This window comes from Solenopsis invicta, chromosome 3 (genome assembly GCF_016802725.1).
Source record: "Solenopsis invicta isolate M01_SB chromosome 3, UNIL_Sinv_3.0, whole genome shotgun sequence".
NCBI lineage: Eukaryota > Metazoa > Arthropoda > Insecta > Hymenoptera > Formicidae > Solenopsis > Solenopsis invicta.
In genome coordinates, this window is record NC_052666.1 from 4,688,508 (window position 1) to 4,710,702 (window position 22,195).

At 34.0% G+C, this 22,195-nt stretch overlaps 2 protein-coding genes across 3 annotated transcripts in view; both read right to left on the bottom strand.

Annotated features, from left to right (window-relative positions):
• LOC113005769 overlaps positions 1–22,195 on the bottom strand; it is a 420,425-nt gene that overhangs the window by 260,431 nt on the left and 137,799 nt on the right. The window lies entirely within an intron of this gene.
• Positions 18,610–21,765, bottom strand: LOC113003754. Its single transcript, XM_039447443.1, has 5 exons — positions 21,567–21,765; positions 21,280–21,481; positions 19,183–19,465; positions 18,957–19,116; positions 18,610–18,863 (listed from the first exon to the last, which is right to left on the bottom strand). Exons 1-5 carry the CDS (start codon positions 21,763–21,765, stop codon positions 18,751–18,753), a joined length of 957 nt encoding a protein of 318 aa, XP_039303377.1. The 3' UTR covers positions 18,610–18,750.

Here is a 22,195-nt window from a genome sequence, read left to right on the forward strand (position 1 = left end):
AGAATAATGTTTTAAAACAAAATGACTTATTATAATTTAACAAATGTTGCAAACAACACAGATTATATTAGAAAAGTAAGAAATAGTAATGTAGGAATTCAAAATTTTTAAAATTACTAATTTTGATAGGTTTATCTTGTTGCTCCTCAATTTTTTAAATTATTTTCTTCAATGGATCCTGTTTTCGCATTCACGATGTCGATGGTACACTCTCAAGAGCAATATTTGATTCTAAATTTTTTTTTCTTACGCAATCGTCTTTTTCAATTTCTGTTTGTGATGATAACAATCCAATAGTATTATAATGAACGTTATGAAAAACTTTGAATATAAGAATAACATGTACCATCATAATTAATGTCATCCTCGTCGTCAGATTTCTGTGTCGGTGAATTAAGTTGAGAATCTTGTGGCTTTATGTTTTTCACATCGGATTTTCCTTTACGCATAATGTTGTCACGACTCTTGACGTTTTATCTTTATTTGGTATGATTGAGAATGGCGGCAATACTTTAAAAGTATTGCGTTTTTTTACTGGAACTCTATCCGAAGAATCATCAGAACTGCAAGAATTATCTGAATGCCGCACTTTAGCTTGTATACGTCTACTTTTTTTATATTCTTCCGGAGTAATAGATTCTATATCAGAAAACTCCATAGCCATTGTAACTTTATCAACTGCTTGTTTGTATAAATTTAAAAAAGAAATATATATAGAAAAAAAATATATTTTTTTTTTGTACGTAAATATTTTTAAATTGTTGAATTTGTAAGGCGTGCTGTACGTGCTATTATTTTTTTTCAGTCTACCTGCTTGTCTTAATATTTTCTTAATTTTACATTGTTTCCAATCTTCTTTTGGCGTCTCCATATTGGAAATAGCTTTATTAATTTTTATTTAATTTTGGTAAAGAGGCCAAGAAGCTATTTTTCGGTCATGATTAAGCCATGTCGTTGGAATCATTTCTATCCCCTCGTCAAACTCCACAATTTTATATTTTGAGGTTGTCATTGTCGACAGACGAACACGTCCAAAATGTGAATCCAGCAACTAGATAAAAAAATGACTTGAATATGCTAATATATATAATACATAACGAAAATATCATCCGTTTAAAAACCATGAGTCTTACGCAGTAACATTGATTTTTAATATAATTTACTTAAAGACTAAAAATAGATATTAATGATTTAAAAATTTCTTCACGAAATGTCCCTTTCTCTTGTGTTAATTAAAAAGAAATGAAAGATGAGTTACATATTTCATCGTTTAAAATTAAAAAATAGAAATAACTTCGAGTTAATAATAAAACTGCATAAAAAGACATTTATTTATTATTAACATTATTAATTACCACTAATTATAAGTATGAGATATAGGAAATATACATAATTTATTGTCATTGTATGGTAGTCTACACAATTTTGTAGTAATTGTGTTACATATCCAGGCCTTAACATCATTACTTCTCTTAACTACGTATATAGACAATGTACCAGAGGTACAAGGTTCATAAAATAAATCGTCAGTTGGTATTAATCGCTTTCCAATTACAAATGTAGTATCTCCACTCATTGCAAAATTTAGTGCTTCGATAAATGTTCCATTAGATAACATAAAATAATTGTCTCGGCCTTTATTATTACAATTAAAGAATAATTTATCCTTACGCAAAATTTTATACTGCGAATCATATTGTCTATCGTTATTAACAAGGCCGTCTGTACTTTTTCAAGTGATAAATTTGAAAAACCGGCATTACTCGAACGTGCCTGAAATGCTGTATTTTCAATCTCTATCAACCGTCGCGAAAATTGTTGCAAGGGTTTCTCACTTTTACGAATCATGCCCTTTATACATGAAATATAATTTTCAAATCTGAATGCACTGAAATTATCTAACGCGCCATATTTTCTTACATCCTGTGCTAAGTGCGTCAAGTTATGAACATTATGAGATACACATCGTCTACCATAAATAATTTCAAATGAAGCCACAAAGTGATTTAATAACTGTTCTGCATAATCAACATATTGTAAATTCATTGAATAAGTACAACTGACTAAAATTGTAATTGCAACATGCAGTGTTAAAAAATTAGCATACATATCTTATCTTAAAATATCTTTTAATACAATAGGACCAGTATATAACAAAAATTGTTGAAACTCAGTAGCTTTCCAAAGTTTTAAAAATTTCAACGATCTTGGTAATCTAGCAAAGTCAGATGGTACACTTTCCTAAATTTAATTAAAGCATCAGAAATTATGTTTCTTTGATTTGCAGATATTTTAATACCTAACGGCCCATGTAACCAAAGCAATAACAATTTGCGCATAACACCTAAGCATATCATATTCATGTAATCCATGGGCACATTTGAAACTAAGCCAAGAAAAGGTATTCTATTTAAAATTGTTTCACTGACTTGATAATTGCCTTCACCAGAATACACAAAATTTTTAAAGTTTTCATCAGTTCTTAAATGTGTACTTTTTTTGCTAGAAAAACACGTGATCCCTTTTATACATGTACCTACAATATCGCATTTCGTACAGCTATTATAACCACTATGGTACTTTACATTTAAAATAAAAGCTTTCGCTGGAACATCGCAAATTAAAGCATGAATTTTAATTTCATACTGAATTCCATCATATTCAATACCATTAGTAACTAAATTCACAGCTTCATCTCTAAACATTTCTAAAAATGAATTTGAATTGTCTGACTCTCCTTCACCATAATATGTACCGATCATGTGTACATTTCTGGAGTCTGAATCGGAACACAAAATGGACCACATATTTTTTTCCGAAGACTTTCCTAATAGCGCGCCGTCGGTACTTATTAATAATTTAATGCATGTATTATTACATTTTGTGATCTGACGATTTTTAATGATATTTAAAACAGAATTTGTAATCCGTAATGGTAATAGTGCCCCCCTGCAATTTCGATACTTTGGTTGATTTTGGCGTATGGCGTTATTCGAGCAATGTTTGAGCATCTGCAGGAAATGGCACATTTGTATTTTTTCTTAAAATTAATTGTTACGTCTGGTGCCCAAAAATTTTCCTTTAACCTAACGCATCATCCGCATACATCCGTTAACGTAAATTTTAAAATAATTAAACCTTCTAGAAAAATTAGAGACAAATTTCGACACACAAGGATAATGTAACGTAATAACCACTTCAAATCTAAAAATTATAATAGCAACGCATTATCGCCCAAATTTTGTAATACTTTTCCGTAAAAATAATAATAAAATAATAAACCTGTGATCGCGTGATGATTGCGTGTATTAGGTGCTATCGCACCGTACATGCGAACCTGAGATCACCAGTTAAAGTATAAATTTGATTAAATTGGAAATAATGCGCGGAATGCGATTCACAACGCTCGCTCCCCCGTCTCGCGGCCCCCGCCTGCGTCATCAAGCTCGCGCGCGCGCCGACTCTCAAGATTTATTCAGGCATAAAGAAAAATAGTTTTCTCATAGTAGGAATAATAACCTTGCAAACTTCAACTCTTGTAGAGCGCCTACTCCACTATCCTACTATGCACGCGCAACTAGAAAAACAAGAAAACTGAGAGCATTATAAACGTCCAAAGTATAAAAATCAATTTCATCCAAAAGCAATATTGAAATTTAAATTTTTCGGTAACGTAACGATTCAGAAAAATCGTTACTACCATCCTGTCAAATCAAAATTAAGATAGCTCAAAAGTTATAACCTACAGGAATTTTTAAAGGATCTTGGAATAATTTTCGTCGCGACACCGGTGCGCGCGGGCGCGCGCTCCTCGCGACTCTCGTACGATAATTCCGTCTATCTTTACGGGACCATTAAAAATAGTATCTTTAATAAACTTATTAATTTCAATCTAGAAATCATTTACACTCGCTCTCGGCTTGCACTCCGTCGCACTATATTAAAATCCAATAAAAATTACAACCGCTAGAGTCTTCTGAAAATTCAAGATCAATAAAAAAATAGTTCGCGTTGAAAAATTCAAATTCTTTCACTATGTAACGACTCGGAAAAATCAGCAGTACAGTTCTGCGCGCTCAATTCAAAGATCCTTTGGAAATTACATTTTATATTGAATTTTAAAGCTTCGAAATTAATTTTTGATCTTATATGCGATTCCCTTTTGAACTCGCGAGCCGCGCGGCACGCGGAAAACGCGTGATTATTAAAGAGCTTACCTATATTGAAAAACTAACAGAAATTGGGAACCTTTCCTCCCTGATACCCTTCGTCTACAACCAGACGGTATAAATACGACGCGAAATCGGAAATCAGTTCACTTCTATCGAGTCAAGCAATCGGTGAGAGCGCAACTCAGGGCCGCCTCCCAAGCTATAGATTGCTGACAAGATAACGGGTGGGTCAATAACTAATCATTTCCATGCCGGATCTCTAGGATGCCTTCCCCCTGGCCTCCACCCTTCCGCAAAACTCCTTCCAGCACCTATCTCGTCTACAGCGGCCAGGTTGTGCGCTAAATGAGCCACCGCTCAAACAGCGCCTCCTTGAGCCCTGTTTTAGACGAGACTAAAAATTCTCCATCCTGAAACGAGACTCGAATGCGCGCTCCTGAGTTTCCGCTTAAATAGCGTCTTCGTAGACTCGATCTTTCAATCCGCACTCTTCTCAAGAACACTAATCCTATCAAATAAAAGCAGGGGCAGGACATTCCGGATCCTCGATGAAAAATCTTCTACCAAAGCTCTTGTTCTCATAAGTTCTCTCTTAATTCTTTTAGATCACGTTTAACCGCACACATTTCGCTCTCTTTCTCTTTTTTTTCATACACAAACGGTAAGAGGTACTATTCTTAAAATTCTGGTGGCAAGCCTTCAAAAAAAAAAACCCTTAACTTACTAAAATGATACCCATCAGGCTATCATCGGCAGAAAGACCCATCGAGGGAAGCGAGCCGGGCGACGTATATTTCTGAAGGAGCTAAAAAACTAGCTCACTGCCTTTGGGACCTTCGATCCCTCAATCTTTGCTCGAAGGGTGCACGGACAAGAGGCAACTTCCCCCGCAACAGACACTCCTCTGGAGGGAATAGAACCCTGTCCTCTCCTCCGCGTAGAACGCGCGGCTCGGCGGCCATCGCACGTGCCCGATTTACGGAGGAGAGCAGCCAAGCCTCTTTCCGACTTCGTACCACTGCGAAAGGCCTTTCCCTCTCAACCGGCTCGCTAGACCCTGACAGTCCCCTACAGACGGGTCTCTCACCCAACGAGGAAGACCTAACATAAGGAAAATCAAGAGTATCTATTGCTCGCTCCGAATCCTGCCATCCGGCAAGACGATCTTAAGGTCCACACAAGATCTCAATAAGATCGTAGACAAACCAAAGGCACCGTAACGAACCCTCTCCTTCCTATTCATTTTTTCTTTTTTTTTCCTTTCTTTTCTTACATTAATTTCAATTATTTTCCATTGTGACGCGTGCGGTAGCATTAAGGCGAAATTATACCACTAAATTCATAATTAATAAAAAGTCGAAGGTTAAAATCAGTTCTGATAGTTTCTTTTTCTCTTTCCTTTCTTCTGCACCACGCTCCCTCTTCCACAAAACAGCCAAAACTCTTTTATAAAATAAAAACAGTTTAACCGATAAATAATTGTTGTCATGAGGAGGGGCATATCACCCGAATCATGACGACTGGTGACAGCGGTCAAAAGTCAAAAACCATTACGCCGCCAGTTTACAGACCGGCGGATTAACTGGTTAATAATAATTTATTTAATGCATTATGTTTAATTGAAAACTTCAATGCCCAATTTCGTATGTTCTGTTTAAACATTTCACCGTCATTGTATACATTATATTCTAATTCAGATTGGTTCTCAAATACTGTTTCAATATTATTAGTGACTTCCGTATTTAGAGCTAAGTCATCTTCATTTTCTTCACTTGTAACATTTAAAGTATTGCTTTCACGGGATGAAGAGCCATCGTCATCATAGGTATAATCATTGAAATCTACGTTAGAAACAGTTATGCTAGCAGAATTTTGCAATGGTGAAGATGTTTCATTATTAGATTTCTGTCCACGAAGACGTTCAATTATTCTTTCTATTGATACAGATATTTTGCTTGAATAGTCTCCGAATATGTCGGTCTGAATACGACTTATTTTGCAAACGACGTCTAGAAAGCATCTTATAATAATACTAATTTTTTTCTTCAAAATATATGTGTATCTGTTTAAAAAGAAATAGTTTTTTAAACTATTTCTTTTTAAACAGATACTATATAAACAGATACGAAAATAACTATAAAGGTATTTAAACAGATACTAAAATAACTATAAAGGCAATTTTTAAGAAATTAATTTTTGATTAATACAAAAGTTAATACAATAATTATTATTTATAACTGACATTGTTGAACTAGAAGTTTTCTAAAACCTATAAAAGATACATATAATAAACTGAGAGAAATGGATCATGTGTCATTCAAACAAAATAGAGAGAAGAAAAGATAAAATCGATCAAAATATAATTGAACACCCTAACGTAATTTATTGAAAACCAATTAAAATATCACACGCGATTTATAGTTATTTTTATGTACATTATACATACATGGATCGATCCACGTTCTCCGCGAAATACATTTTTTTTTGTATCATGAAAGGCACAAAAAATCAAGTTCAAGTTCCGAAAGTATTTTAGAATCGAAATTTAATTTAGATTATGCACAAAGCATATTAGAATGAAAAATCCAATATCGCGTTTTACAAAGACAATAATAGAGTTGAAAACAAAGGAGGTTCTGAAAAAAATGACTGATGATTGCATTAGCAATCCTGCAAACGGTCGTGTCTCCAAATATGACTCATCGTGATTGATCTTTTAAGCTTCATATTGTGTACATGATGCTAGAAATTGGTTCGAGTTCTTGATCTGATAAAAAGGTATAAAGTTTAGTAACTGTAATCACATATTAAACTAGTAATAACTTTATAACGCTATTTAGAGTCATCAAAGTACAAATATTTCTAATAGAAATTTCGGACCATGGGCTTTAAATCCCGGACTACTGTATTTAAAAGGCTGTTATGAAGATTTGTTTGCGCTCTACGTCTGTAATGTAAGAATACACACACACTGAAGAAGACTCCGTAGAGTCGAAACGTTTGTGTCCTTTATATACGAATAAATATGTATTATAAGCTATACGAACATCTACACCTTTTTGCTCGTCTCACTGGCCTTTTCAATTAATTGTTAAATTGCATACGAGCTTACCAGAATAGTTGACAAATATTTCTATTTGAGAACTTGAATCGAGATCTCGGATTTCTAGCATCATGTATGTACGTAAAGCTTACAAAGCACACGTGCAAATAGACATGCAAATATTATAGATGAAAATAAGTTTCTTTATACTCACGTTTCTTTTATTCTCACTCGTTTTTTCCACAATCTATTATACACTACTCAAAAGAAAATAGGGAACACTTTCCAGACACCAAAAATTAGGCTACTTTCAAATGACTGTAACTCGGTGAAAAATCATCGTAGATAAAAAATAAAAAAAGCATTTTGAAGCTTGAAATCCAACTTTAACGCTCTATCAGCAGATTTTCAAAATTCTTTTAACTTCCTTGTCTTATGCAGTAAAAAAGCACACCCTGTTTTGTTCCTTAAAATTTCGTATTTTTGACACTTTGCAGCTCGACCAACAAATTTTTTTCGAACAATTCAAGTAAAGCGTCATAAACTACAACATTTTGCCTACAAAATGCTTTTTTTAAAATTTCTCTACGATTTTTTTTGACCGAGTTACGCTACTTTGAAGCTAAACCTGCATTTTTTACAAATGATATCCGTACTCCGTGAAAAATGATCGTAGACAAAAAATCAAAAAACCATTTTAAAGCTCGAAGTTCCAGCTTTAACATGCTGTTAATGGTTTTCAAAAATTTTCTCAATTTCTTAGTACTATGCCCCAAAAAAGATACACTGTTTTTTCCTTAAAATAACGTATTTTTAACAGCCTGTAGCTCAATAAAAAAATTTTTCTCGACAAATCCAATGCAAGTGCCATAAAGTATGACATTTTCTCTACAAAATGCTTTTTTTAAAGTTTTCTCTACGATTTTTTTTGACCGAGTTACAAGACTTTGAAGATATACATTTTTTACAGTACATTTTTCGGAAAAATAACGTCTACCGCCGACATTAGCATTACCCAATGTGCACCACGTGGAGGTTGTCGGTCGGATTTTTGCACATCGTGTGTGTGTGTGTGTGTGTGTATGTATGTATCACAGCAGAGATAAGGACCCCGCAGTTCGTCACTTCTGCAGTATTTAATGACTCCAAACCCTCTCTGCTGTGTGTGTATGCGCTCGCGCGCATGAGAGTTCAATAGTGTGTATTTCCTCCTCTCTGATCAATTACTGCTTGCAAGCGTTCTCGCATATTTATACATCTTGCAATACGATCTTGCGGAATGTTGTGCCAAATTTCCGTTAAAATTTCTCCCAATTCTTCTAAATTTCGCGGCTGTTCCTCGCGACGCCTTAATCGTCGTTCCATTTCATCCCAAATGTGCTCGATTGGATTTAAGTCCGGGCTATTGGCGGGATGATTTAACAGTCTAATTGCGTGTCGTTGAAAAAAACGTCGCGTTATATTCGCCGTATGAGGTCGAGCGTTGTCCTGCATAAAAATAAAGTTCCGACAGGTTCGATTTAATAGCAAAACGTGTGGTCGTAGAATATCGTTGATATAACGAACACCCGTCATTGCCGGAGGTGGCAGGATCACTAGATCACTTCGTCTTGTAAGTGATATACACCCCCACACCATCACGGAACCGCCGTTGTAGGATCGTATTGGCATAACGCAACGTCGATCATAGCGTTCATTTCGTCGATGCCAAGTACGTATACGAGCATCATTGCCATAAAGGCAAAAACATGATTCGTCGGAGAAATATACATTTCTCCAATCCTGTGAACTGTAAACATATAGTCGTCTTAGTCTAAAAAAAATCTCTTTTTAGACAAAGATGACCATATGTAAACATTGCATGCTCAATACAATAAAATTTTGTTTAGTACGCCGGCGATTCTCGCAGTGTGATAAGCGACACGGAATTTTCAAAATGCCGCGTAGACATTTATCGGCCGTAGAAGTTGCACGCATAATTGCGCTTTTGCAACAAGGTTTTAGTATGCGTTATGTGGCGCAAGATATTGGTGCATCTGTGTCCGTAGTGAGTAGAGCTTGGTTACGATATCAAGACACGGGAAATTACACGAGACGTGAAGGTAGTGGTCGTTCTCGATTAACGACAAATAGACAAGATCGAGCCATTGTTCGTTATGCATTAGAAAGACGAATAATTACCGCAAGAAACATTCGTAATGACATTCATTTGCGCCATGTGTGCGAACAAACAATTCGCAACCGTTTGAGAGAAGCCGGTCTTCGTTCTCGTGTTCGTGCACAAGTACCAAGACTCACACTCGTACATCGCCAAGTACGTTATCAATTTGCGCGCGATCACATAAATTGGACCGCTAGGGATTGGAGAAATGTATATTTCTCCGACGAATCACGTTTTTGCCTTTATGGCAATGATGCTCGTATACGTACTTGGCGTCGACGAAATGAACGCTATGATCGACGTTGCGTTATGCCAATACGATCCTACAACGGCGGTTCCGTGATGGTGTGGGGGTGTATATCACTTACAAGACGAAGTGATCTAGTGATCCTGCCACCTCCGGCAATGACGGGTGTTCGTTATATCAACGATATTCTACGACCACACGTTTTGCTATTAAATCGAACCTGTCGGAACTTTATTTTTATGCAGGACAACGCTCGACCTCATACGGCGAATATAACGCGACGTTTTTTTCAACGACACGCAATTAGACTGTTAAATCATCCCGCCAATAGCCCGGACTTAAATCCAATCGAGCACATTTGGGATGAAATGGAACGACGATTAAGGCGTCGCGAGGAACAGCCGCGAAATTTAGAAGAATTGGGAGAAATTTTAACGGAAATTTGGCACAACATTCCGCAAGATCGTATTGCAAGATGTATAAATATGCGAGAACGCTTGCAAGCAGTAATTGATCAGAGAGGAGGAAATACACACTATTGAACTCTCATGCGCGCGAGCGCATACACACACAGCAGAGAGGGTTTGGAGTCATTAAATACTGCAGAAGTGACGAACTGCGGGGTCCTTATCTCTGCTGTGATACATACATACACACACACACACACACACACACACACACACACACACACACACACACACACACACACACACACACATCACTCACACACACACACACGATGTGCAAAAATCCGACCGACAACCTCCACGTGGTGCACATTGGGTTATGCTAATGTCGGCGGTAGACGTCATTTTTCGAAAAAATGTACTGTAAAAAATGTATATCTTCAAAGTCTTGTAACTCGGTCAAAAAAAATCGTAGAGAAAACTTTAAAAAAAGCATTTTGTAGAGAAAATGTCATACTTTATGGCACTTGCATTGGATTTGTCGAGAAAAATTTTTTTATTGAGCTACAGGCTGTTAAAAATACGTTATTTTAAGGAAAAAACAGTGTATCTTTTTTGGGGCATAGTACTAAGAAATTGAGAAAATTTTTGAAAACCATTAACAGCATGTTAAAGCTGGAACTTCGAGCTTTAAAATGGTTTTTTGATTTTTTGTCTACGATGATTTTTCACGGAGTACGGATATCATTTGTAAAAAATGCAGGTTTAGCTTCAAAGTAGCGTAACTCGGTCAAAAAAAATCGTAGAGAAATTTTAAAAAAAGCCTTTTGTAGGCAAAATGTTGTAGTTTATGAAGCTTTACTTGAATTGTTCGAAAAAAATTTGTTGGTCGAGCTGCAAAGTGTCAAAAATACGAAATTTTAAGGAACAAAAGAGGGTGTGCTTTTTTACTGCATAAGACAAGGAAGTTAAAAGAATTTTGAAAATCTGCTGATAGAGCGTTAAAGTTGGATCTTCAAGCTTCAAAATGCTTTTTTTATTTTTTATCTACGATGATTTTTCACCGAGTTACAGTCATTTGAAAATAGCCTAATTTTTGGTATCTGGAAAGTGTTCCCTATTTTCTTTTGAGTAGTGTATATAAGATATTTTCCACAAGCTCAATTTAATTTGCCTTGAGGAATTAACACGTTTGCATACGTAAGACACGGACAGATGAGGGCCGGAACACCACGAGCTATCTCTGCAAGACACGTGCTGGCAGGCGTCGCGATGTGATCGCTCGTTGCAAGAGTCAGATTATCATGGCGCACATGCGCACACGTTAGAAATAAATATCTTAAATAGAATGTTGCCAGACTATTTTATATGAAACGTTCGGAATGATTTAAAACAAAATGTCTCCAGAGTATTAAGAGAATATTGCGAATGTAATATTTAAAATAGGATGTATCTCAAATATTTAATTCGCAACATTCTGAAACATTTCAAGTAGAATGTCGCCAGATTATTTTATATGAAACGTTCAGAAAGGCTAAAACGAAATATCTCCATAATATTGAGAAAATATTGCGAATGTAATATTTTAAATTGAAGAATATTTCAAATAAAATCCTATTTGTAACATCTTTGCAAGTTTGCAGAAATATTTCAAATGAGATATTCTGTAAAAAACATTTAAAATATTTCTGCAATATTCTGATGACATTCCGTGCTGTGTGGGAACACACTTCTGATAACATAACACTTTTGTTTTTCAAGTGTATATATATATATATGTATACACTGCTTGCAGGCAAGTACATACACTCGAGTAATACTTAGCTGTGTTCCGAAATTCAATCAGAACTGAAAAATCTGAAGTTCACGTATCTATAGAATTTCAGTACTAGCAGTGTATGTACATCGGAACGCAGTTTTACACTCTTGATGTATCTGCTAGCAAACATAAATTTCTGACAAAATTCGCCGCGAATGTGATTTCGCATAATATAGCATAAGAACTGCTACTGAATTGAAATAAATTTTTAGTGTATTGTGCAATTGTTTTCTATAGATCTCATAACCATACTATTTATGCTGCAGACCACATTAGAGAGAGAGAGCAATAATCCTTTGGTTGTGGCAACCATATTTGAAGATATTATAACTTAATGTTATTTATTTTAAGGACTATGGGTTAGGGGTGTGAAAACTGTAAAAATTAGCATACCTTAACATATGTATTCAATATAATATCAATATAACTAGAATTCACATATATTTCTTTTTCAAACACAGAGATCATTGTTGTTACACCCATAGTCATTTTTTCCGTGTACACATGAATAACCATTTTATATTCTTCTAAACTGCCAGATCTAATATGTTTGAAATTATGAAATCCATCATCAGTGTACTTATTAAAATATCAGTAATAAAATCAATAAATTGTTAGTTAAAGATATTAATTCTTTTAATATTTTTGGAGCGGCATCTCGGTGTTAAATAAAATGTAAACACATAAAATGTTAAACACATTAATATTGTTAACTAATAATTTATTGATTTTACTAGTATTTTCATAAGTTTACTGATGATGGATTTTATAATTTCACATAAATTAGATCTGGTTGTTATTTATGTATCTTTTCTTTTTCGAAGTAAACATGTATTGATTTCTGTACCGTTTAATCTGTTAAAGTCACGTTTACTTACCTTCATTGTTATTCGCTTACACGAACTTAACATTGTTACATTTAGTCGTATATACTTTCTCTATTTTTTCTTCGCTTTCTTTGAGAAATTCGAATTTCGACGTTTAGTTTGTCAGTCATTTTGCGACCGTAGTGGAGACAAGATCAGCGAAAACAAGAGCATAAGTAAGTTCGACATTAATGGTTTTCAATAATTTTTCATTACGCGTACATCGTACATATTCGTTTTATTGTAAACATTTTATATTTCTAGAAAAGATATCGAAGGTAAAGAGCAATGGAGCAGTCTAATTTAACTAGTGGAATGCAAGGTAATATAATATATAATCTCTTATATATTATATAATCTCTTATAATACCATACTCAAAACAACTGCTTATTTCTACTAACCTGGATATTTCAAATCTGTCCATTTTTTTCGCCTATTTTAAATGGTTCAAAAAATTTGTAAAAATTTAAGTACATACTTTCTGTTTCCTAGAACAAATTAAAACTTTATTTTAGAAAATAATAAAATGTATATAATTTAATAATCCATTGAACTTGTAAGAAACTTGTACGAGCAAGAATCAGTTCGACATAAAATACCCAGGATAGTAGTAGGATTAATATATTTAATACTAATGTTGAAAGATAATTTTGGTAACGCGTTTGGTAATTATGAAGGAGACAGTCTTCCTCACAGATTTTGATGAAATTAGGCTCATTTGACGCGTTTTCACATGAAACTAACGAATCTGGCGGAAAAAAGTGTCGCTCTGCCCCGCAAACCGAGATATCAAGCAATAAAGTTGACTACTATTGAGGTTAGAAAACCTATCACACTGATGGCATAGAGGGATATTGAGAACGTGTAAGTGAAGTATAGTAAGTAGTCACGTGACAGCTGTCTGAGTGATGAGTACGAAATAAAACACAATTTAAAATAATTTCCCTCTTTTTCTGTAAATCTTTTTCTTCTATTGTGCTATTTTATCATTTTATCAACATGCAACTGCACGACTTTTTGGCAGTGACGCACAATAAAGAAAAACTTATAGACTTCTTAATTCTAAATAATTTAATAAATAGTGATATAACGTGTCCACGGTGCAATAATACAGTAATAATTAATAAAGAAAAGCTTTTATTTCATTGTCATAAAGTGTATTATGAAAAAAATAAACACAAGAAAAAAGTAAAAAAACATTGTAACTTCAAGGCAAGTGCAAAAATTGATACATGGTTCAGCAATTCCAAATTGAGCTTGGAAACACTATGCAGATTAACTGCATATTATATCGTGTTAATGACCTCCACGCCAACAATTTTTGTCCATAGAACTTCAAATTTCTGAGCATTCGGTAGTGGATTGGATTTCTTTTTGCCGAGAAGTAAGTTTAATGTTATACATATACATATACATATACATATACATATACATATACATATACATATACATATACATATACATATATGCAAAGTTAAATATTACCAAATAATAGGTTTGCATCAACTGGGCCGAAAAAAATTCTACAAAACTTGGAGAACCCAATACAGTAGTAGAAGTAGATGAAGCTAAAATCGGCAAAAGAAAGAATAACTGGCCGAATTATTGAAGGAAAATGGATCTTTGGTGGCTACGAAAGAGGTACAAGAAAAATATTTCTTGTACCAGTACCGGATCGCACACAAACAACACTTCTTAAATAGATAAAAGAGTGGATCCTAGCTGGAACAACAATAATGTCAGATTGTTAAAAGTCGTACAACTGTTTAAACAGTGAAGACTTCCAGCATCTGACAGTTAATCATTCCATAAACTTTGTTGATCCAGACAGTGGTAAATATAGACATTTTAAATATGTAGCTAACAAATTTATATATTGACCGTATTTTCTATATTACAAAACATATAAAAATATAAAAGTATAGTTTTATTGACAGGAGCCCACATTCAACACATTGAACGCGTTTGAAGAGAAGTAAGAGCAAATATTCCACGATTTGGAACACGCACTGCACATTTAGCGGGATATTTAGCTGAATTTCTTTTCAAACGCGTTCATAAATATGAAGAACGTCTACCAGCTTTTTTTCGTGCGATTGCAGAATTATATCCACCAAAATATATCTAATATACCGCGCGGGGAGGGGGGTGGACCTCTCTTCGTGTGGAAAATTGCAAATTCATGTGGAGGGAGCAGTACATCTGTAGACCTCGTTTTAAGATTTCTGTCTGTAAGTAGGATGTGTCTATTAATTAAATTAATTAATTTTATAAAATAAATTGTTTTTATGCCTTAATAAAAAAAATCTACATTGCACAAAAACTAATAATTTTTTTAATCCAACACAATGTTTACTTTTTATTAAACAATTTTATAATATATTTTATAATTAACAGGGGGGGGGGGATAAAATATACATTGCAGTATCAAATGTAGTAAATGCGGTAGTGATGTAATTATTAATAACAGTAGAAGAAAAAGGTTTACAGAAAAAGAGGGGAATCATATTAAACACGCACGCACGCATGCACGCACGCACGCACACACGCACACACGCACGCACGCACACACAGATGCATACATATATACATACACATATATAAACAAACGCACACAAGAAAAAGATATATATATATATATATAGTGACGTGGCAGTTTTACCTGCTTCGCCACTCTGTCCTCCGCCTAAGTAATGCGCAAGAAAGCGCATATGACCGGGCCGGGCACGAAGCGAGAGAGCAAAATCTCCAGCGGGACTGCGTAGCGTTATTAACTTCATTTATTTATTCGCGGCTTATTTTTTTATGTAAACATGGTCGCCTCGACAAACGTCGCCAAAGGAACAGCAGCGACGAAGGATCTTGACGGCGGCAAGAAAAGGAGCGAACAATCGTCCAGGGCCGGCGCACGGAAAATCGCCGACGGAGAGGAGGACGAGACGAGACTTGGCGACAAGTAAGCGTCGCGCGGGAGAGGCTCGCGCGAGGCACTGAGGATGGACAGGTTAAAGCGGACGAACGGCCAGGATAAGGGCCGTCGGATGCACGCTGTCTGAAATAATAGCGGCGGAGAAACATCGCCTCGAGAATTTTGCTGCTGTCGTCCGCTAGGACGGCGATAGCGGCGAGGATCTCGGATGCCGACGGGGACCGCGCGCTACCTGTGGAGACCCGACACTGCGCTGCCGTGACGTTACGGCTAGATGAGGGCGGCCGTTGATAGGCCGCGCAAGGATATCGCGCCCCCTGTGAGAGGGATAGCGCCCATCGATCGCGTATCGAGCACGATCCTCTAGGCTTTTGTGTGCAACCCGGTGATGAGAGCGCGTGTTGTCGGAAGCGAGCGAGAGAGATATCGTCCTGTGATATCGGCGAGTGGTTATCGCTGGTGCCCGGCCTGATGATCTCTGCCCGTGTGTCCCGGAGACTAGGAGGAGGACTGCGCCGTTGTCGAGGTGACCCTCTAAACACTCTGTGAAGCCACGAGTTGCCGGTGCCGACTCACTCGCGCTCTGAGGTGGAGCCATTAGGTTAGTGTGCGTGTGCGTCCGCCGTGTGGCGATTGAAGGCACCGCGTTCCCGTGTTTGGCTGGCTCTCGACCTCAAGCGTGCCCTTGTCGAGGCACCCAGCTGTCCCGCCGTAGAAGCTCGCGGACGACCAGCTTCCCGGGAAGCTGCAAGGCCCTCGCGCACGTGCGCGAGTCGTGTCGCAGCCATGATCGCACGGCCGTCCGAGCTATCGGCGCGTTGTTGTCTCGCGCGTGTTGGAATAATTTTGTAGTGCGGTTTCGACGCTGCGTTGTTGTCGGCGCGAATCTTTTATTCTACATACTTTGTCTTTGCGTTACTTGGTTCGTCTTAGCGAAGGCTCGGCTATTGCGTTCTTGCCGCGCCGTTCCGAACGCGCGTGATTGACTGTCGTGTTCCGCGCGGGACCAGTCGCCGTAGTCTGCGCGTGTAGCGTAATTGTTTTAGAAGTTAAGGTAATTCTCGCGTTCTGCTTATTTTTTTTCTTTCGCCAACTCCTTATTTCTTTCATTTTTTTTTTCTTTTTACGTTGGTTTATCCTTTTTTTCTTGTTTTGCTGTATGCCGTCTCTATTATGCACTATAATACATGTGATTTCTACTTGTTACATCGGCCTAGCTTCGTTTAATTTCTCGCCTACCCGTCTCCTCCCGCGAGAGAGCCGCTTCGTCCCTGTCTCCGCTACGCTGCCCCTCTACCGATTAAAGGAGCTAGCTGGCCGAGTGCGAGCGACAATTTCGCGTTTTTGTGTAACGAGCTATCGCGTGATATGAAATAGCGTTTAGCGTGGAAAAGTGAACCCGGCGACGCGACCGGTGTAATCGCGTCTGGCGCTCAATTTCGCGATTTGGTTTGAACGTCTATCTGTATTTTCGTCGCTCTCGCGCGTGTTTTGCGTATCACCTCAGTTTCCTTGTTTGATCGCGTATTTCGCTGTCGCTCTCCGGCGTAAAGAAAAGTACGTGACAAACAGAACATATATATATATATATATATATATATATATATATATATATATATATATATACACTCCCAGATAGCACAGTTACATTCTGAGAATATTCTATGAATATTCTTCGAAAACTTTGGAATATTCTCAAGTAATATTTTTAAGAGGCAACGAACGTTCTAAGAATATTCATAGCATGTTCAATTGAGACTGTTTTTCTGATTCTAAGAAGGTCTATAGAATGTTCCACGAAATGATCATAGAATATTCGTAGAATATAATAGGAATATTAGGTAAATATTATGAAATGCACATATACAGGATGTTTCATTTTAATTAATTCATACAAAATGTAGAAATTTGTTACAAAAAATTCCTAAAATATACAAATGCATAAAAGAATACAAGAAATTATATAATTGTGTATAATTATATAATACATTGTATATTAGAAAACTATTCTGTTTATTTAGGTTTAAATTGCATATCCTGTTTATCTTTCTAAAGAAATAGAATAAATAGTTTATATAGAATAAAAACAGTTTTCTAATTTCACAGTTAAATACCTCTTACACATTAACTATATTAAATAGTAATCCTTATTTTAATTAATATAACGTTTTTTTTATATATAGACATATAGATGCATATATGTATATAAAACTTCAATATATATTTGAATGACGCACAAATACAAATCCTATTTCTTAGTTAAATACAAAGAAATTTGTTTTGTTTAAAAAAACAATATTTTTTAATTAAACCGATTATATAAAAAAATATAAAAAATAAAATTTAAAAATAAAAATTTGTTCGATGTTAAGTATGTGGCACCATTCTCCTTAAACTCTGTTCTACAACGTAGTAACATATATAAGCTCATAGGACTGTAAACCGCGGCTGTACGTCTCATTTTTACCAATTATAGTTTTCAGACTTAAAGCGCGTATTACAGCCTTACGACCTTATGTTACGTTATTGTAGAATAGGCTTCAAAGTTATACAAACACAAATGATATTTCTTATTCAGGTACACAACTTCATCGTGTAAAATAAAAACTTTTTTAACTTTGTATAACAAAAACGCTTTTTAATTAAATTAAATGCTTATGGCTGTTTTCCAATAAAGTATGTAAAACTGTTTTCCACAGATGACAGGATATAACACTCGAATCTGTCAAACAATTGTGACACAATATGTTACACTGTTTGGCACTATAAAAAGTTAAATGTAAGTTATGTCAGTGTCATCAAAAATATTTTTAAAAATCTTTACAAAATATTCAATGTTTCATAGAAATGACAATTATGTTCATTTATAATATAAACATAATCTGAGTTGTATAATGAAAGAGAAGATTATTGTTCAATCTTTACCGTATCATAAATTAAGTCTACAGCTTTAATTATGTTCCAACAAAAACTTACATAATAGAAACAGTGTAATGTGTGAACTGGAAAACAGCCCATTCGAGAAAAATATTAAAAATTAAATTTAAAAAATTCATTGGTGTCGCAATTTGTATCTGGAGGCTGCTTTGCATTACAACATTACAACTAAATAGTCAGCCTTGGCTTTTTTAAATGTCTTTCCTTTGCTTTGACTAGCCATATTTTAATTACTTTTTCAATCTCTGCAAGTGAGGTTGTATGGGCTTTTTGTACTGCAGCTATACATTTAACAGCACGTTATTACAGATTTATAATATAAAGATTTATAAGATTTATAATATAGTAATTTATAATACGAATTATATACATACTTAAAATTGTGGATGTAACACAAAGTATTGAAAAATTTTTTTTTCCTTTAAAGCCAACCCAACTGTACGTCTGAGCAATATTATCCGAAAATAATTTTTGGAGAATTCTTCTAGTCATATTTTTGTATGACAATCCCCCTATTTTTAGCAGTTCTGTAATCTATAAAAAATACTAACGTTTAATTGAAATCCACATATAAAATGACATGAAAATGTTTCTACTTACAAATTGATTTGCGTGTTCTTTGTTTTTTAAATATTCTTCCAATTCATGCATGTCTGCTTCCGTTTTTAAAGGAAATACAAATTTATTCAAAATTATATTATCTGGTTCCATCGACAATTGATTATCATCTTTAGCATTAATATTTCCCATCAAAGCATTTATATCTTGCGACATTTGTTGAATTCGAAAATTTATCGAATTTAATTGTCGTAAAACTTGCTGTTGGAAATCAAAATTTGAAAAATTATTTAACAGAGGAATAAGAAGTGTAATGACAGATTTTCTAACACGATTTTTTTATAGACAACAGAAGAATGCGCTACTTTTCATTTTACCTCCATAATTTAAGTAATTTAATATATAAGGTTGGGAATGTTGCTTTACAAAGTTACGCATTATTATTATAGTTACTTTTTATTATAATAACGATTCTTGCAAATAAGCATTACTTGTATTGTTTTCATTACTTGTTTTGTAATGCTGAAGTAAATATTCGATTTTGAAAAATTACATTACATTATTTATGAATCAAAAATTTAATAATATAATAATAAAACTGCAAAGCAACTGTATGAAACCAACTTTTTTTACAAAATTTATAATTAAATCTAATAATTTTTTTCATTCTTTGTATTAACGCTTTTATTTTTTAACATTTATATCTTTATACTTAAAAAGTTAGATTACAGTTAATAAGTTCAAATTTTATTGAAAATCTGTATTAAATATTACTTTTACAAATATGCGTCACTTCCTAAACTTGCATTAATATATTTTATCCATTTTTTCTTATTGTTTAATATATCTTACCATTAATATTTTTATTTATATTATTCTCCTTGTTTTTATTCTCTTGAAATACCTTTTCTACTCGCTTTTCTATTACTGCATGTGTTTTCTGAGTGTCAACTAAAATATAAATATATAATAAAATTATGTGTGTTTGTGTGTGCGTAAACATATTAAAAGAAGTGATAATTTAAATAAAATATTTTACCAGAATCATTCATATAGGAGCAATGAGCAACTGGTTCTTCATTTAAACGTGAGAGTTTAGTTTTCGGTGAATCTATTGTAATATAAAAAGTAGTTAATTAAATATTTTGTTGTAATATTTTATTTGAATTTATTTTAGGTTTAATTTTTTCTAGTTTTTATATATAAATATAAAATAAAATTTAAGTAAACACTAAAAATAATACAATACTTGGAATAACTTTTTCTTTTTACTGCAGTTTACTTACATGTTTTTATAGATATTGGTATCTCTTTATTGTTTTTTACTATTTTCTTCCTGTAAATAACTTTATTTTGCATTTGTGCATTTTTTTGTATTTTATTGTTTATTAAAGATAATTGCGTGCTTGACTGTTTATCTGTTTTGTCAATATCTAAAATTTTTGTAAATTTATTAAATAAGATTAATATACAAACGAAATCCCTATATGATCGGAAAGTACGTCAACATATTTAAATAACGAGATTGGCTATACCGATGGAAAGTAATTCTTACTGCTCAATGATTTTCTAAGTAAAGTTATAAATATTTACAAAATTTTCCAAACTGCGCGCTGTATATTTACCGAACGCAAATAACAACTTTTAAGAAGAACCTAGAAGAACTCAGAATGTATAGGTATAATATCACTAAATTTAAATGCTAATCAATTTAATAATTTGGATGCTTACACGCATCTCTACTTCTCTCATTTCAAAAACTGTGAAAGAATTTATTGCGAAAAATAGGGCCGAAGTAATATTTTTCACAATAAATTTTTATACAGTTTTTGAGATAAAAGGAGTTTGTACAGATGCGTGTAAGCATCAAAATTATTAAATTGATTAGTAATTTATTTTAGTTAGTGTAATTTATATTACTTCTGGGTTTTTCTTTAAAGCTATTTTAAGTCTGGTAAATATACGGCGCGCAATTTGGAGAATCTTATAAATGTTAATAAATTCATCTAGAAAATTATTGAGCACTAAAAACTACTCTCGACCAGTAGTCATTCTCGTCATTTAAATGTGAAATATTTATATCCTCATTGTGTATGTAAGTATTAAAAACATCAACCACAATTTGCTTTTAAAAATTACAGATTACCTCTTTTTTTTGGTGGTTCTGGTAGTTTTAAATTCGATGTTATTTTATCTTCGGACGAACTATTAGATGGTGAATCATCCTCATCGCCAAAATGTCTTTTCCTCTTACGATTTCTTTTTGCAAATTCATAATCAGATGTCAAATCAGATGTTTCTTCTGCTATTGCAGCTTTTCCTTTTGCTTTGTGTAAAGTGTCTAAATAATAAACATATGTATAATCATATGAAAATTTATTATACATAGAGAAAACATTTTATTTAACAAATGTAAAAATATTTACCATAAGTATGTCCATTGCCAAGTTCCCTGATTTTATGGAGCGTCCAAGTATTTAGCATGGGTTTTTCGCAATTATTAATGCAATTTGCCAATTTTGAACCAATAAATGGTGGCCAATAACAAGTTTCACCATGTATCCACGATGTTGGAACAGCCTCTACCGACTTTTCTTCGATGAAATGTACTACTGTCCAACTCATTATACAGTGTGCACAATCACCAATGTACATATTGTACAATTAAACAGAATGCTTCGATGAATTTGCAATAAAGTCTAATGAACAATTTGATAAAATGATTACTTATGGATTATGAAATATTTTTGGAACAATAATCATAATTAATAATTAATAATATGATAAAAGATAAATAAGTTAAAAAAGATACATAAATTAGAAAAAAAAATTTGTTAATATTTTATGATTATTAATTTACGGCGTATAAAATTGTATAATAAATTTATAATTTATATCATTAGTTTTACGACTAAGAGAAAAAGATTATAATGTATGAAGAAGTGGAAGTACAACAAACGCATGTTCTTTAGTGGGAAAAATAACAAATTTTCTTAAAATATCACTAATAAGCCATGTTGACAACTCACCCAATGTGTCTACTAAATATATATCT

Coding starts and splice junctions, on each gene's coding strand:
- LOC113003754 (XM_039447443.1), bottom strand. CDS start 21,765: ATGAGTTGGACAGTAGTACATTTCATCGAAGAAAAGTCGGTAGAGGCT. Junction 21,482..21,566: donor TGGCAATGGACATACTTATG/GTAAATATTTTT, acceptor TTTATTATTTAG/ACACTTTACACAAAGCAAAA. Junction 19,466..21,279: donor CCAAAAAAAAGAGGTAATCT/GTAATTTTTAAA, acceptor AAATCGTGTTAG/AAAATCTGTCATTACACTTC.